The sequence below is a fragment of the Diabrotica virgifera genome, chromosome 4 (genome assembly GCF_917563875.1).
Source record: "Diabrotica virgifera virgifera chromosome 4, PGI_DIABVI_V3a".
Taxonomy (NCBI): Eukaryota; Metazoa; Arthropoda; class Insecta; order Coleoptera; family Chrysomelidae; genus Diabrotica; species Diabrotica virgifera.
In genome coordinates, this window is record NC_065446.1 from 178,177,384 (window position 1) to 178,192,412 (window position 15,029).

General features: G+C 32.8%; 1 protein-coding gene across 5 annotated transcripts in view; it reads right to left on the reverse strand.

The window, feature by feature from the left end:
• The window catches only part of LOC114333462 (uncharacterized), a 230,962-nt gene that overhangs the window by 9,810 nt on the left and 206,123 nt on the right, over positions 1 to 15,029 (reverse strand). For all 5 annotated transcript variants that reach the window (XM_050648583.1, XM_050648585.1, XM_050648584.1 and 2 more), the window contains 2 exons: positions 4,408 to 4,495; positions 873 to 1,034 (listed from right to left, as the gene is read on the reverse strand). In XM_050648583.1, coding sequence (XP_050504540.1) covers positions 873 to 1,034; positions 4,408 to 4,495 — 250 coding nt within the window. The remainder of the gene's footprint in view (positions 1 to 872; positions 1,035 to 4,407; positions 4,496 to 15,029) is intronic.

A 15,029-nucleotide genomic window follows, 5' to 3' on the forward strand; every position in this document is an offset into this window, starting at 1 on the left:
GCTGCAAATTAAAAAAAAACTAATTTAACACTTGCACCGGAAAAACTCCTGAACACTAACTGTCAAAGTAACTGTCAAAGGTATGTAGCGCTAAATGCGGTGGCAAAAAAGTTGGACTGTTTTGTTCGGTAGCATGTATTAATTGTCAAAACCGGTCTATGCTGAATCACCAACAATTGATAATTCATTTGATTCTATCGAGGAGCCATGCGATGTGTCATTATTGGGGCAACTTACTTGCATCCAGGATGAACAAGAAGAAGTAGAAGGTGAAGAAAAAGAAGAACAAGGAGAAGAGGAAGCAGAAGTATTAGAAAATAATGAACCATTTGGATACATTTCCCCTTTTTGACTTATACCGTTTTTTATCACTTTTATCATTTTCAACCCTTGCCAATATTAATTACTCAATAACTTCAAATTAAACAAAATCATAACAGATCCGTGGAATAGGCCTACTGGGGAAACCACGTTAAAAACGCGTTAAGTACACTACCTCAAAGGTGATGTGGAAACGTGTGCATATTATGACGACTACAACTTTTTGAATCGTTATATCTCAAAATCGGTGGCTCTTAGGAAAAAAGGATTCAAACATTTTTTATAGATAATTATCTAATCTACACTTTTTGTTAGAACTAATTTTATGATAAAACTTACCGTTTCGGTGAAAATCGCTAAAAACTATATTTGGTGATATTTAACCCCGCGTAAATTTTTTAGCTCGCGTCGGATTTATGAGGACTTTTTAGATTTCATTTATGATGGTATTTTGAACAATCCTGCCGATTTTCAACTGGCTGCTAATTTTTGTAACCTTGGATGTGTAAGTTGACCGGAGTAAAAGTACTCAATAGAATTATTGTACTTACCTACTAATTCACAGAAAATTCCCAGCATTCTAATGTTTTTCAGAGCAGCAGGAAAACTTCTTATATTTGCCCTAGTCGCTGTAATTAGATTTCCACAATCTACAGATGAAATCTCATAATTATTTTCATCATTAGACAAAACAACACCTCGGAACCATGATGCTAAAAACAAAAATACAAAATGTAAATTAATTCGTCATTCGTCAAGTTCTCACTTAAAATGTTAGTTTTGTTCTGAAGCTATTTCTTTGTGGCATTTATGTAATTTCTAAATGGGAAATAAACCACATTTAAGTTGAAAAATGATTTTATTGACGTTTCGACTTCCACTTTGGAGGCTGTTATCGAAATACGAAATATTAATAAATTAAACAAATTTTGTTGCTTAGGAACTATTCTATTATACTAAGCAACAAAATTTGTTTAATTTATTAATATTTTGTATTTCGATAACGACCTCCGAAGTGAAAATCGAAACGTCAATAAAATCATTTTTCATCTTAAATTGTGAGTGACATATTTTCCAATTAGAATCGTAAATTAAAATGTTAGTTAACCCTTTGTGGACGGACTTTTTTTTGTTTATAATAGATGGTGAATAATTTGTTATTAGGACATATTAGGGCAAAAAGTAGACAAAATAAAAGTTTTTTATATTGCTGTTATTATTATAAAAAAAGGTGGTACCATGTGGAACCACTAGGCCACAAACGAAAAAATTATTTAGCGGGAAATGGAATGAAACAATTTTTTTCAGCGTCAGATCCATCCGATGGGATATCTCTTAGTAAATTATAAGCGTCATTACTTGTTATTTTACTAAAATGAAGACGTCTTTTCATTTTAGAATTTTATAACAAAACATACCTACTAGTTACCGATGGCCTAGTGGCACCTATTGGAACCACCAAACAAAATATCAAAATTCACTTAGTTATCTTCGCAGTTCATAACGTCTCAATACGGTAATATATAAATACATCTATTAAATAAGCATAAAATCTGTCTGAGTGGTGTTTCTTAAGTTCTTTAAATAGGTGATGGTATTTTCCTAGATACTGCCCTTTATGATCTATAGGAGGAGGAACCGAAAATTGGCGATTTGAAAAATTATAAAAAATGATACACCACTTTTCACTTGAATGCAATCACTGTCGTCACTACTACTGCTCATGTACATAATTTTAGTGCAGCCAGGTTTCCCCAAAACAACTCTACCTTATCGGCAGAGTCTACGAGAAGTGTAAGTGTAAACAGAAGCTGTAATTACAAAAAAAACAAATATGCATGTTTTTGTACTCACTTTATAACGCTTAAAAAATTACGGGATCTGGCTTTCAATGCAAATTTTTTTTCATAATTCTCGTATCAAAGTTACGCGTGAAGTTAGTCGTATTGATGACAGTTGGAGAAACATGGGCGACCCATAATCTTATAATGTAAAAAAAGCTAACTCTCCCGGAACACGTGTCAGTCACCACAGAAACAGCAAAGAACACTGAAAGAAAGGTATCTTCGGTATGTTCTCTTCGGTATGCCATCGATGTAAACCTAAACCGCGACTTCCACCGCGCACATTCATGTTATTTTCGGTATGTCCGTACCCTAATTCAACAATTTGGATAAATAAAAACCGGTATTAACATAAAAAAACTTAATGTTGACAGATACAGATATGATGCATGAGATTCATTAGAAGATAAGAGTATTATGGAGACTAAGCTAAAAATAAACTGACAAATCATATAATTGTTGCAGATAATAGGTTTACTCCAAACGACATATACAGGGTGTAATAAAAACGCAGGTCATAAATTAAATCACATATTCTGGGACCAAAAATACACACACCGGCAAAATTAACAGAAGACCTTAAAAATGGGACATGTTAGATGTCTCGAATTTCCTAAACCAGTTGTCCGATTTGAGTGATTGATAATGAACATGTGGCATTCTTATGGCAGGCACATCTTAAAAAAAAATTATAGTGAAATTTGTGTACCCCATAGAAATTTGATAAGAGGTTTTGTTCTCTAAACCCCCACAAACTTTTGTGTAGGTACGTTCCAATTAAATTATTATTGTGGTACCATTAGTTAAACACACTGTTTTTAAAACTTTTTTGCCTCTTAGTACTTTTTCGATAAGTCAGTGTTTATCGAGATTTTTGAATATTTGTCGAATCCACCACATATTTGTAATATGGCTAAGTACGATTATAAAGACCTGCCAATAATCTGAAAATTTATTTATAATTTACATTTTTAGGTATAATTTGAAACATTAAAAAATAAGCTACATCTCGATAAATGGTGGCTTATCGAAAAAATGCTAAGAGGCAAAGTTTTTAAAAACACTGTGTTTAACTAATGGTACCGCAATAATCGTTTAATTGGAACATACACAAACATTTGCGGGGTTTAAAGGAACAAAACCCCAATAAATTTTTTATGTAAACATATTAAAAACGTATTGAAAAAAAGAAACAAAATTTTCATTTTGTAACTTCAAAGGGCTGTAACTTTTTTTCTGTGCTCATTTGCACTAAGTTAAGTTACATTAAATCGAACTATTTTTGGTCCCAGAATATGTGGTTTAATTTATGACCTGTATTTTTGTTACACCCTGTATAATCGTTCCTGTAATCATTCTCGAACAAAGTTTTATACCGTTCGATGCTCAGACGCCGACTTGACACCGTTTCGAGAACAGTAAAAGGAGGTACAGGACTTTTTAACGCTTCTCATTTGTTTTGAGCTTCTGTCATATGTCGTATAATCCGTGTATAATATTAAAATACAACACATATAACAGAAGCTTGACACAAATGAGAAGCGTTGAAAAGTCCTATTCGCCGTGTGCAAGTACATGGAAAGAATACGAGAAACGATACTGCGCGAATAGCGGAGAAATCTTGAAACTTTCTTAAATAATTCATTGTCAATTGAAATTGTCAAATTGACGTATATTTTATATCTAAAATCAATGAAGAAGAAAAATTATATGTTGCTCCAGAATATTGATATGATATGCAATTATTATATAAAAGTAAATTTTATTAATTGTATTTAGCTTGTAGTAGCTAGTAGTGCATTTTAATAATTAATTTTATTTACTACATACAATTGTTGTTTACCTTTTAATAACATAATCTTAATATTACTTTCTTCTTATAATTTTTTTGGGCTATGGCCTTGACAATTGTCCAGTAACCAGGACCAATATGATTGGCCAATATAATTAAAAGTGCGAAAAATGTTGCCGAGCTATGAAACCAGGTGTCGCTTTTCCGACCTTGCACGGTTCCAATATACGGTATTTACTTTTTTTGTATAAAATGCCTTAGTTACGAAAAAGTACGAACAAATATATTACAAAACTATGTTCTTATGGTGATACCAATATAAGTTTAAAAAGTAAAATATATTTCCCTTATAAAACTAGACAAAGACTTCAATAATTTATATGTCAAAAGTAACTTTCTGTTACATACACTCTTCTTTCACTGAACTATTATTATTTTAGAATTACTCACCCTCTTCTGTTTCATCTGTTTTGTGTAAGACAAGGCACATTTCCCCTGCTTCTGGATCATATGGTGTAGCGTTATCAAATTGCTGCAACTAAATATTCTAAATGTTATTTGCGGGTTTTAAATGTGTACATGATACTATTGTTTGTCTATTTAAACCCTATTCGCGGACACGACTGCATATACAGACACTTACAAAAGGAAGTTACTGTCTGCATATGCAGTCGTGTCCGCAAATTGGTTAAATGTCGCTTGCACTGAAGAAAAAAGATAAAAATTTTGTTAAATTCTCTTTTTACAAGAACACATTTATGAATGTATCTTGAAGTTATTTAAGTCAAAAAACAGTTGGTTGAGGCTTTTTTTACTTTTTTTGTGGTCTCCTTTTATGAAAGATAGAACAGAAACAAAGCATACTTCACAACAGAATATATCAGTCTTATTCGTACCTTCGAATCGATCGCAGGCTATCGTTTACAGAGAGAACCGGATTTATCAATTTTTGTTGAATTATTAAAAACTCGTTAAAAATTTAATACTCGATAAAAATAACATTTTATAGTCCAGTGAATTTTTAAATAAACAAATTAAATTGGTTCCCCCATTATGGGGGAACAAAGTTCATTATGGACGTCCTCTCAGACGAAAGACATAATGAATAATGAAGATAGTGTAATGGAAAATAATAGTTTTCAACCTAGTACTACTTTGTCGATAGAAAAACAAAAGGATATTAAATATTTCAACTTGGTCTCAGATAAGTACAATTTAGATAATATTTGGGTTTATATTGAAAAAATTGGGAATGAAAGTGGTCTGTCTAGATTGCATCCTATGGCGATAGGTCACCTACTGTTTAAGACCCTGAAACTTACACATATTAAAGAGATAAAAAGCATTGGCCGTAATCGTATAAAAGTTTTGCTGTCATCACGTTTAGAAGCTAATAATCTTGTCAAAAATAAATTATTAGACGCTCAAAATTTAAGAGCTTACATTCCAAATCACTTGTTGGAAGTTAAAGGGCTTGTAAGGGATGTAGACACCCAATTTGACATTAATTATCTTATGGAAAACATTGAATCTACTTCCAAAGTTTTAAATATTTATAGAACAAAGCGTAGAATCCCAAAAGTGGAAAAAATTGAATACGTAGATAAAAAACTATAGTTGTCACCTTTGAGGGTAATATTCAACCCAACTATATAGGTTTTAATAGTTTATTTTCCGGTAGAACAATTTATTGGTAGGGTCGTTCAATGCTATCGATGTTTGAAATTTGGTCATGTGTCAAAGCAATGTAAAAGTTCCAAGGAATGTTGTATTCAATGTGGGCAAACTAAAACTACTAATCATACTTGCGATAAAGCTATGTATTGTATACATTGTAAAAGTAATGAGCATGTTAAAATATCAAAAAAGTGTCCCTTTTATGAAAAAAAAAAAGATTAAAAGTATAATGATCGAACAAAAGACTACTTTTTTAGAGGCAAAACATTTGTGTGAACAATCATTTTCTGGTGTTACGAATCAAAATTACTTTTCTTTGCTTGAAAATAATGAACAAGAATTTCCTTCGCTTCCGAAAATTAATAAAAATTCTGTCTCCACTCAGCTAGGCCCACAGACCAATAAAGTGCGCTCTCTAATATCTTCTCAATTGAACAATAATTCACATGCATCTGTAGGAAAGAAAAGGAAACCAAACTCTCCTATCATACAATCTCCTATTCATAAACCTATCTTTCCCTTTACATTTGGACCTGCCCAGCCTTTACCGGCTAATCCACATAAACCCAATTATAACAAAGTTGAAAATAAAAATCAGTTGACAAAAACTATAATAAATTTTATAATGAACCTCTTAGAACATATTCGTTCAATTGAAGATATAAAAACGTTAGACGATAAGACTATAATTAATGAATTAGAACAGGTTTTAAATACTGTAAACAATAATAGCTTCTAATGGCTGTACAAAATATTTTAAAAATTGGTCAATGGAATGCTAGATCTATTATGTCAAACAAAAACAGTTTAATGCAATACGTAAACAATAAAAAAATTGATATTTTACTAATTAGCGAAACATGGTTTAAAAAAGATTCTCATTACAGTTTTAATGGTTATAACCTAATAAGAAGAGATAGGAAGGAAGACCGGTTTGGTGGCGTTGCGATTCTTATCCGTAACACAGTAACCTCCAGTGAACTAAAACTAAATTATAACTTTAATTCTGATATTGAAGTTTGTGACATCAAAACAAAATTTAAAAATATTGAACTCAATATATTATCTATACACAAACCCCCTAAATGTAAAAGTACAGTATGTGATTGGGCAAATATATTTTCACAGGTCACTGGTTCAGTAGTTATAGGTGGAGATTTCAATGCGCATCACACGATTTGGGGATCTAATTATAATGATGCAACTGGAACACAACTTATTAAAACTGCAGATGACTTAAATTTTACAGTAATTAATAATGGAGAACCTACCATTTTAACTACACCAGCTATTGATGTTACTTTCGTTACAGCTGATCTAGTCAATAAAATTAATTGGTCTATACATACAGACACCTTGGGATCGAATCATTTTATGATCTATATGGAAATTACCGACATTCATTTACCTGAAGAAATTATTCCTAAAATTAAATGGAATACAAGAAAGGCTAATTGGTCGATGTACGAAATTTCAGCAGAGCAATTTTTCATTAACCCGCCATTACACGCGCTATGAGGAAATCCCTCACCATATTTGTTTATAACCAATGAAATTGTGTAAACTAATACGATAACCTTAAGCACCCAGGAATGCCTTTAGCATGGTTTATGAGAGGGTATGAAAAAGTTATAGAATATTTCAGGCGGCCAGTGTGCTGTGTGATAGTTGAAAGAAGAGACATCCCTCTTCAAGTGAGGGAATTCCTCACTGCGCGTGCAATCACAGTGAAATCACGTTTCTATTATCTCAAAGAAACTTTTAGGTTTTTATTTAATATTTAGGTAGGTTTAATTAAAATATTATTGTTTGGATTAGGTTAGGAACAGTGGCACACCGAGGGGGGGGGGGGTTTGGGGGTTAAACTCCCACCCAGAGCATATAGAAATATATATAAAAGAAAGTAGGAAAATGTAACTTGTCTTTCACAAATAATACAAAAAACTTTCGGTGCCCAAGCAAACCCCCCCCAGAGGAAAATTCTAGGTGCGCCACTGGTTAAGAACCCATTTTTAAATTTACCTATTCTAATTGGGAAATAAGCCACAATTTAACTTGAAACATTGATTTTATTGACGTTTCGAATTCCACCTCGGACGTCGTTATCAAAATACAAAATATTAATAGTTAGTTACATAAATGCCACAAAGAAATAACTTCAGAACAGTTTTTAATTTTAATTTGTATTTTTAGTAAAATGAATTCGCGTAAAGAACGTTAATTTCTTCAGTGGCTTGCTGAAATTGAAAATTAAGAAAACTTGCTTTTGATCTATATTATTTTTACTTTTGTTTTGTTAAATTAATAAAAAACAATTGGTTTACGAGACTTTCTATAATATGTGAGTACAACCCATTTTATATTTTTACATGTTGACATTCATTCTTCCTCGAAATAAGTCGAATTTATGTGGGTGAGGGCGACGCTCATACGCGTGCAACCACGTCACAATAGAAGACGCGTGTAACGGCGGGTTAACTATTACCAAATGGAAAATACGTCGGACAAATATAATTTTTTAATTGATTGTATAAATTATGCAGCTCAACTATCAATTCCGCAATATAAAGCTTATAAAAACAAAATCAGAAATTCTCCGCCGTGGTGGAATACAAATTGTGATAACATTATCAAGGAAAGAAAAGAAGCACTTTCCAACTTTGTCTCAAACTTAAACAAAAACACTCCTTCCTCAGCATTATGGAATCAAGCTAGAAAGATCGATAGAAAACCAATTACTAATCCAACATGTCTTAATGATACATTAGTCAACGAAATTTTTGATCAAGTTGCTCCTCCATCAGTCCAATTACTAAAAAGCTACAGCTATGCTTCAAATGAACAAAACCATTTTTTGCTAGAACCGTTCAACATTACAGAATTAGAATATGCTCTTAAAAATCGGAATAACACAAGTCCAGGTTTGGATAATATTAAATATCCCATGATACATCACCTTCCAAAAATAGCTAAACTCTTGCTGTTGGAAATATTTAATGAGATGGTCAAAAATGGGAGTTTAGTTCCTCAATTTCAAGATGTCATTATAATACCAATACTGAAACCAGGTAAAAATCGCAACGTGGCACAATCATATAGACCTATATCTCTTATGTCATGCCTTCTTAAAACAGTCGAACGAATGATAAAACAGATTGGAATGGTGGCTAGAAAAAAAGAAATTACTTCCCAACCTTCAATTTGGGTACAGAAAAGGAAGAAGTACTTTAGACGCCCTTTCAACACTAGTGGTAGATATTCAAAACACATTTACAGACAACAATTATTTACCTGCAATATGTATGGACATAGAGGGTGTATATGATAGAGTCTGTCTAGATATTTTAGTTGAAAAATTAGTCAAAAATTTCCAAATACCAGCCCAACTAGCAGGAACAATATATAATTTTTACTCATGTAGAAAGATATATCTCAGAGCACATAACAGTAGTCTCATAGGTCCACGATACAATAACTTAGGGCTGCCCCAACGATCAGTATTGAGCCCTTTGTTGTTTAATTTGTACACTGCTGATCTACATAATAGCCAAGTTGAAAACTGCACTTTGAAGATTATACAATATGCTGACGATTTCCTTGTATACTCTTTTTCAAAAAAATATGATAATTGTATACAAACATTAGGTAAAATGCACAACTTGTCAAACAATTGGTTCCAACAAAATGGATTTGGAATTTCCACAAACAAATCTAGTGTTTGCATTTTCACACGACACAACTTACCAAATATTGATAAATTACAATTAAGCAATCATGAGTATAGTTTCCAAACTTCTATCAAATATTTGGGGATGATACTTGACCGAAAAATAACATGGAAATCACATATTGAGTTTATGCTAAACAAATGTAATCAAGGAATAAATTTTTAAAAGCAATTTCAAAAACGTGGTGGGGAGCAGATGTTGACACATCATTACTTTTCTACAAAACTTATATGCGATCAATCATAGATTATGGTTGTGTACTCTATGGCCTATGGCTCTGCATCTGATCGGGCCCTAAGCAGAATCGACGTAACACAAAATACAGTTCTGAGGATTTGTTTAGGTGCTATGAAATCAACTCCAACTAATGCGTTACATGTCGAAGCTTTAGAGATGCCACTGAAATATAGAAGAGAATATCTAAGTAAAAAATTTATTATGAAATTACAACATAAAGATCCTTTCCTTCATATAAAAATAAGCAAATTGAATGAAGCTGATTTGACGAATAAATATTGGAAACACAAGAATTCACCTCCACTTTTTGAAGCTTTTCGCAGTATATCAAACTTTGATGTTACTTCAAATCCAGACGAAATCTTAGACTTTGAAGATTTTCCTTCTTTATTACATTTGGTAAAAGTAATTAGGCCAAGTTATCATGAAAATGCAGCTATCAGTCATAACATCTTAAGAAGTATCTTGGACGTTTTTTCGGAGTCTAATTATTATCTACACAGATGCGTCGAAGTCAACGTTTGGCACTGAATGTGCCTTTTATGTCCCATCAAACAATACAGAAAAAATGTATAAAATAAATAATGCTTTCTCAATATTCAGCGCTGAAGCAATTGCAATTTATGAAGCTTTATTATATTTTATGAATACAGAAAATAAGTCTACAGTAATTGTTTCTGACTCACTTTCCGTACTGACAACTATTCAGACAATAATATTTCCAAGTCATAATTTAAACAACTATATCTTCCAAATTAAAAAAATACTTTATGAAATCTATAAAAAACGAAGAGAAGTGCATTTTCTATGGGTTAAAGCACACCTAGGTATCACCTGTAATGAACATGTTGATTTATTAGCAAAAAATGCCATCACACATGGATCGTTAACCGGACATAAACCTTCTAATACAGATATATGTGCAATTGTTAAAAATGAAGTTAACGAACAATGGAGACGAACATGGAACGAATCTAGCAAACATAGTTTCTCTCAATATGCGATGATTCAACCTAAAGTGCCTACTGAGTACTGGTTTAAAAATTATTCCGTTTCCCGCAGATATATTACTTCCATTATTAGAATAAAATTTGGGCACGCCTGTTATCCTTTTCATTTGGCGAAAATTAACATTTTATCTTCAAATCTATGTCTAGACTGTCAAAAAGAGGGAGACTTAAATCATATATTTTTTGAGTGCTCAAAGTATACCCAACAAAATAATAAACTAATTGAAAATTTATTAAAATATAATATATTTCCACCTTATAATTTATGTTACCTACTTTCTCTAAATAGGAAAAAAATATATGACTGTTTAATGGAATTTATTTGTAAAAGTAAAATCAACCTTTAAGCATTATCCACAAATGATTATTTACCTTTGTTTTATCCCATATGTATTTACTACCTATCCGCGACCTAGTCTAGTTATGTCTAAACGAAATGTCTTGAAGGGTCCCTAGACGAGAAGAAGCAAGTGACCCTGTCTTATTCCTACCTCAACTCCTGAATATAATAATTGTAATATTAACAACCACCTTTACGGTAAGGTTTCCTTATCTTTCTTATTTTTGTTTTGTTTTATATTTTTGAAAAGTATTTAGATTTTAAAATATACTTATTGTGACTGGCTGAGTGGCGACAGCCCATGCCAAAAAAAAAAATATATATATATGCCCAAATGCGAAGAAGATCTCACAGAAACACAATTTGGTTTTATAAATTATATGGGAACTAGGGAAGCACTTTTTGAACTAATTAACCAATAATCAAATTAACGGAAAATTACTTCTTGTAATGCGGAGGATACACTAATTCTGCCAGAAAACATTCATCATCATGTACAGTAAGGGAACAAACCCTTACTGTATAATATAATATGTATCTAAAAAAATGTAGATAATTTAAGCATCATTAGGTCGTTACAGAAGATGTTGTTTCTACAATCACAAACAAAGCGAAGGTTGATTGACGGAGCTTGTTTGGGTAACCTCGCGTACCGCTTGGATACTCACGTACCGTTTACTTTCAAAGTCCAAATTATACGAAGATAGAAAAAGCCCTCAGAAGGGTAAAAGAGGAGCATTAATATTCATATTAAGATTAAGATCGTTACTATGCTAGTTAGCAGTCGTGCGATATGGGTGCCTGAAAGACTACCCTGCGAAACAACATCTTCGTAACTTTACATGTATGGATGTTGTAAACTTTAAATAAAGTTATAAGTTAGAGTGTCGGTCTTGACGGTCCAGTTAGCTGGGGCTCAGTCGATCGACAAGTTTAGTGGATTTGCGATTTGCGGTCGCTGGTTCGAGCCTCAGCTAGGTCATGAAATTTATAAAAGGCCAACGCCGTAGTATAAAACTCAATAGAGTCTACGGCTTGGTCTGGAATAAACTGGCGTCTGATCGACCTATGGAGGAGCGGTACGGGAAGGGATAAGGGCTTCCGGCTTGGTGATACTCCTCCATAGATCCCTACCGAAGGGCGTTGACGCCTAAGAACGGTGTATACATACATAAGTTAGAGTCAGTGTTTTCCTAAGTTCCGATAGTTGGCTACCCTTCCGTTCCATTGAGGATCCAACACGACAACTCGATATGACAACCCTGCAACTCGACAATCATCAATCAGCCCCGATTTGTCCATTGTTGAACATAGGCCTCCTCCAGATATTTCCATCTTCTTCTGTTTTGCGCCTCTCCTATCCAATTGGTCACAATTCTTTTGACGTCATCGGCCAATGCGTTGGGGTCTTCCTCGGCTTCACTTGTCTGCCTGTTATCTCCACTCAAGCAATTTCTTTGTTCATCTGTAGTCTTCCATTCTATCCGTCTCCGTTCCATCTACCACTCCGGTCCGTCCTTGTTTCTTATTTCATTTCTTAAGGTTATTCCAAGCATTTATCTCTCCATCTTTCGTTGTGTTCTCAATTTTTCAGCTGATGTTGTTGTGAGAGCTAAGGTTTCTGCTCTCTATGCGAGGACTGGTAGAACGTATTAGAAGTGCATTTTACCAGAAAACATTGAAGGTCTCCAAATTCTGATTGATAGGATTCACGCGTAGAAAAAGATTCACACGTATGGACATTAAAATATACTCATGGACAAAAATATTGCATATTTTATCTTCAATCGTTATTATTTGTTTATTTTTTATCTTTGAAAGGTTAAGCATTTTTTTATTTATTTATTTATCTATTTATTTTATTTATTTATTTGATGTATTTTAATTTATTAGAGATAAATACATGGTCAAACATAGTCTTTATAACTGAATATGCAATCATGTAACAAATTAACAAACATTGCATAGTATGGAAAGTGTGTTTTGGCGACTTGACAATTCTTGTTTTGTTGAATTGTCAGTTAGAATTATGTCAGTTGGAAAGTTTTATTTTTCGATTCTGCAGTTTCCTTGCTGATGCTGCATTTAAGCGAGCATTTAAGCGAGGTAATGAACGAACATCAATAGAGAAGAGTTCGTTTCACAGATAAAACGAGGATACAATTATGGAAGCCAGATGGACGTGATCGTGTATACAGGAGGTCTGAGGAACGTTTCGCAGAATGTAATCTTGTACAACATGTTTTGGTGGCGGTTCCATAATGCTATGGGATGGTATTAGTTGGGAGAGTCGTACGGAGCTTATTGAGGTGAATATTCGAATGAATGCTGACTGATACATATGGAACATCCTCGAAGAGCATGTTTTCCTTATGCCGGCTTCATTTGGTATGATAACTTTGTGCTAATGCATGATAATGCCCGTGCACATACCGCAGGAACAGTCATACAATATCTTGAGGATGTTGGAGTTGAGGCTCTAGACTGGCCACCAATGAGCTCTGATGCAAATCCCATAGAAAATATATGGGACATCCTAAAAAGACGTATACGAGCAAGAAATCCAGCTCCAAACTCAATTGCAGAATTAAGAATTGCTGCACAGGAAGAAGGGAATCGACTTCCGCAAGGAACCATCCAAGATATTCTGCGGAGCACGCCTAGAAGGATGCAGGCAATCATTAGAGCTAGAGGAGGAAATACCATGTACTAAATTGTTACAATGTTGCCGTAAAAATGTTCTATTGTCGTTATTGTTTCTTTTTCTAATTAAACGTTATAAGCCAAATCAGACTATTTCATTAATTTCTCTACAAATTAGTTGTGACTCTGCAATATGCAAGTTACTTGACAATAAATATACGTATGATAGTTCAGCTCAACTTATTTAGTAATAAAAAGTACAAAATTTTTTAAAAGGAAAAGATATACTTCAAAAATAAAATATGCAATATTTTTGTATGTGAATGTAAAATAGAACCAAATGGCCGATATCTAAATCCAGATTCAGAGCTTCAATTAAGTGGAGTCCAAGTTGAACAATTTCACAAAATTGCATATTTACAAACTATCATTACCGACCAATTAGATCCAGACATATAAAATGTAGAATAGCAATGATCAAAACCACTTTTCTGAAGACGGGAGACATTTCTCTGTAATAATAATCATATCAGTTTAGAACTAAGATAAAGAATGATTAAGTGCTATGTTTGGTCTGAACTCTTATACGGAGCGGAAGTGTGGACCTTAAAAGTGTATGTGGACCTTAAGCATGTGGATTCATAGACGGACGTTGAATATAATATCTTGGGCAGCAAGGAACACTAACGAGGAAGTACTAAAGAGGGTCAACAAAGATAAGACAATTACTAAAGACAACACCAGAAACTAGGACATAGGGTAAATCTATATGGAATACTGCAACTTGCTAAAGGCAAAATAGAAGGTCGAAGGGGTGTAGAAAGAAAGCAAGTTTCTTGGTTAAAAAACATTCGTGAATGGACCAAATGCATCCATGTGGCAGAAGATCGAAAAGCCTTCGCAATGGTGATTGCCAATGTCGGATAATTTTGATCAACGTAAAGAAGAACAGAAACAAATTATACATATATACAGTATGTCCCTGTAAGTTGTATCCATATGGAAAACTTTTTTATTATTAATTTTACGGAAAAAAGTTATTCTTCATAAAAAGCTCTGCATGGTCCAAAACCTAAGATTTAACCATCAATATAAAAGTTTGAATTTCACTCAAGAGTAAAGTAGCTTTATTTTTCATATAATATTGAAATTTGCTATTATGAAAAGTTGTTTGGAATTAAAAACTATATTCTAATATGCAATTACATCCTTCTAATTGAAAAAAAAAAAAAATTAAAAAATTATGGATAACTAACATTTTTTTTTCAGTTATTTTAATTCTGATAACTCTTTTATTATTAATTTTACGAAAAAAAGTGATTCTTAATAAAAAGTTCTGGATGGTCTAACTAAAACCTAAAATACAACTATCTTATATCAAATTTTATCAATTTTATACGAGGTATGTCAAAAAGATAAATTTAGATCAAAAGTAAA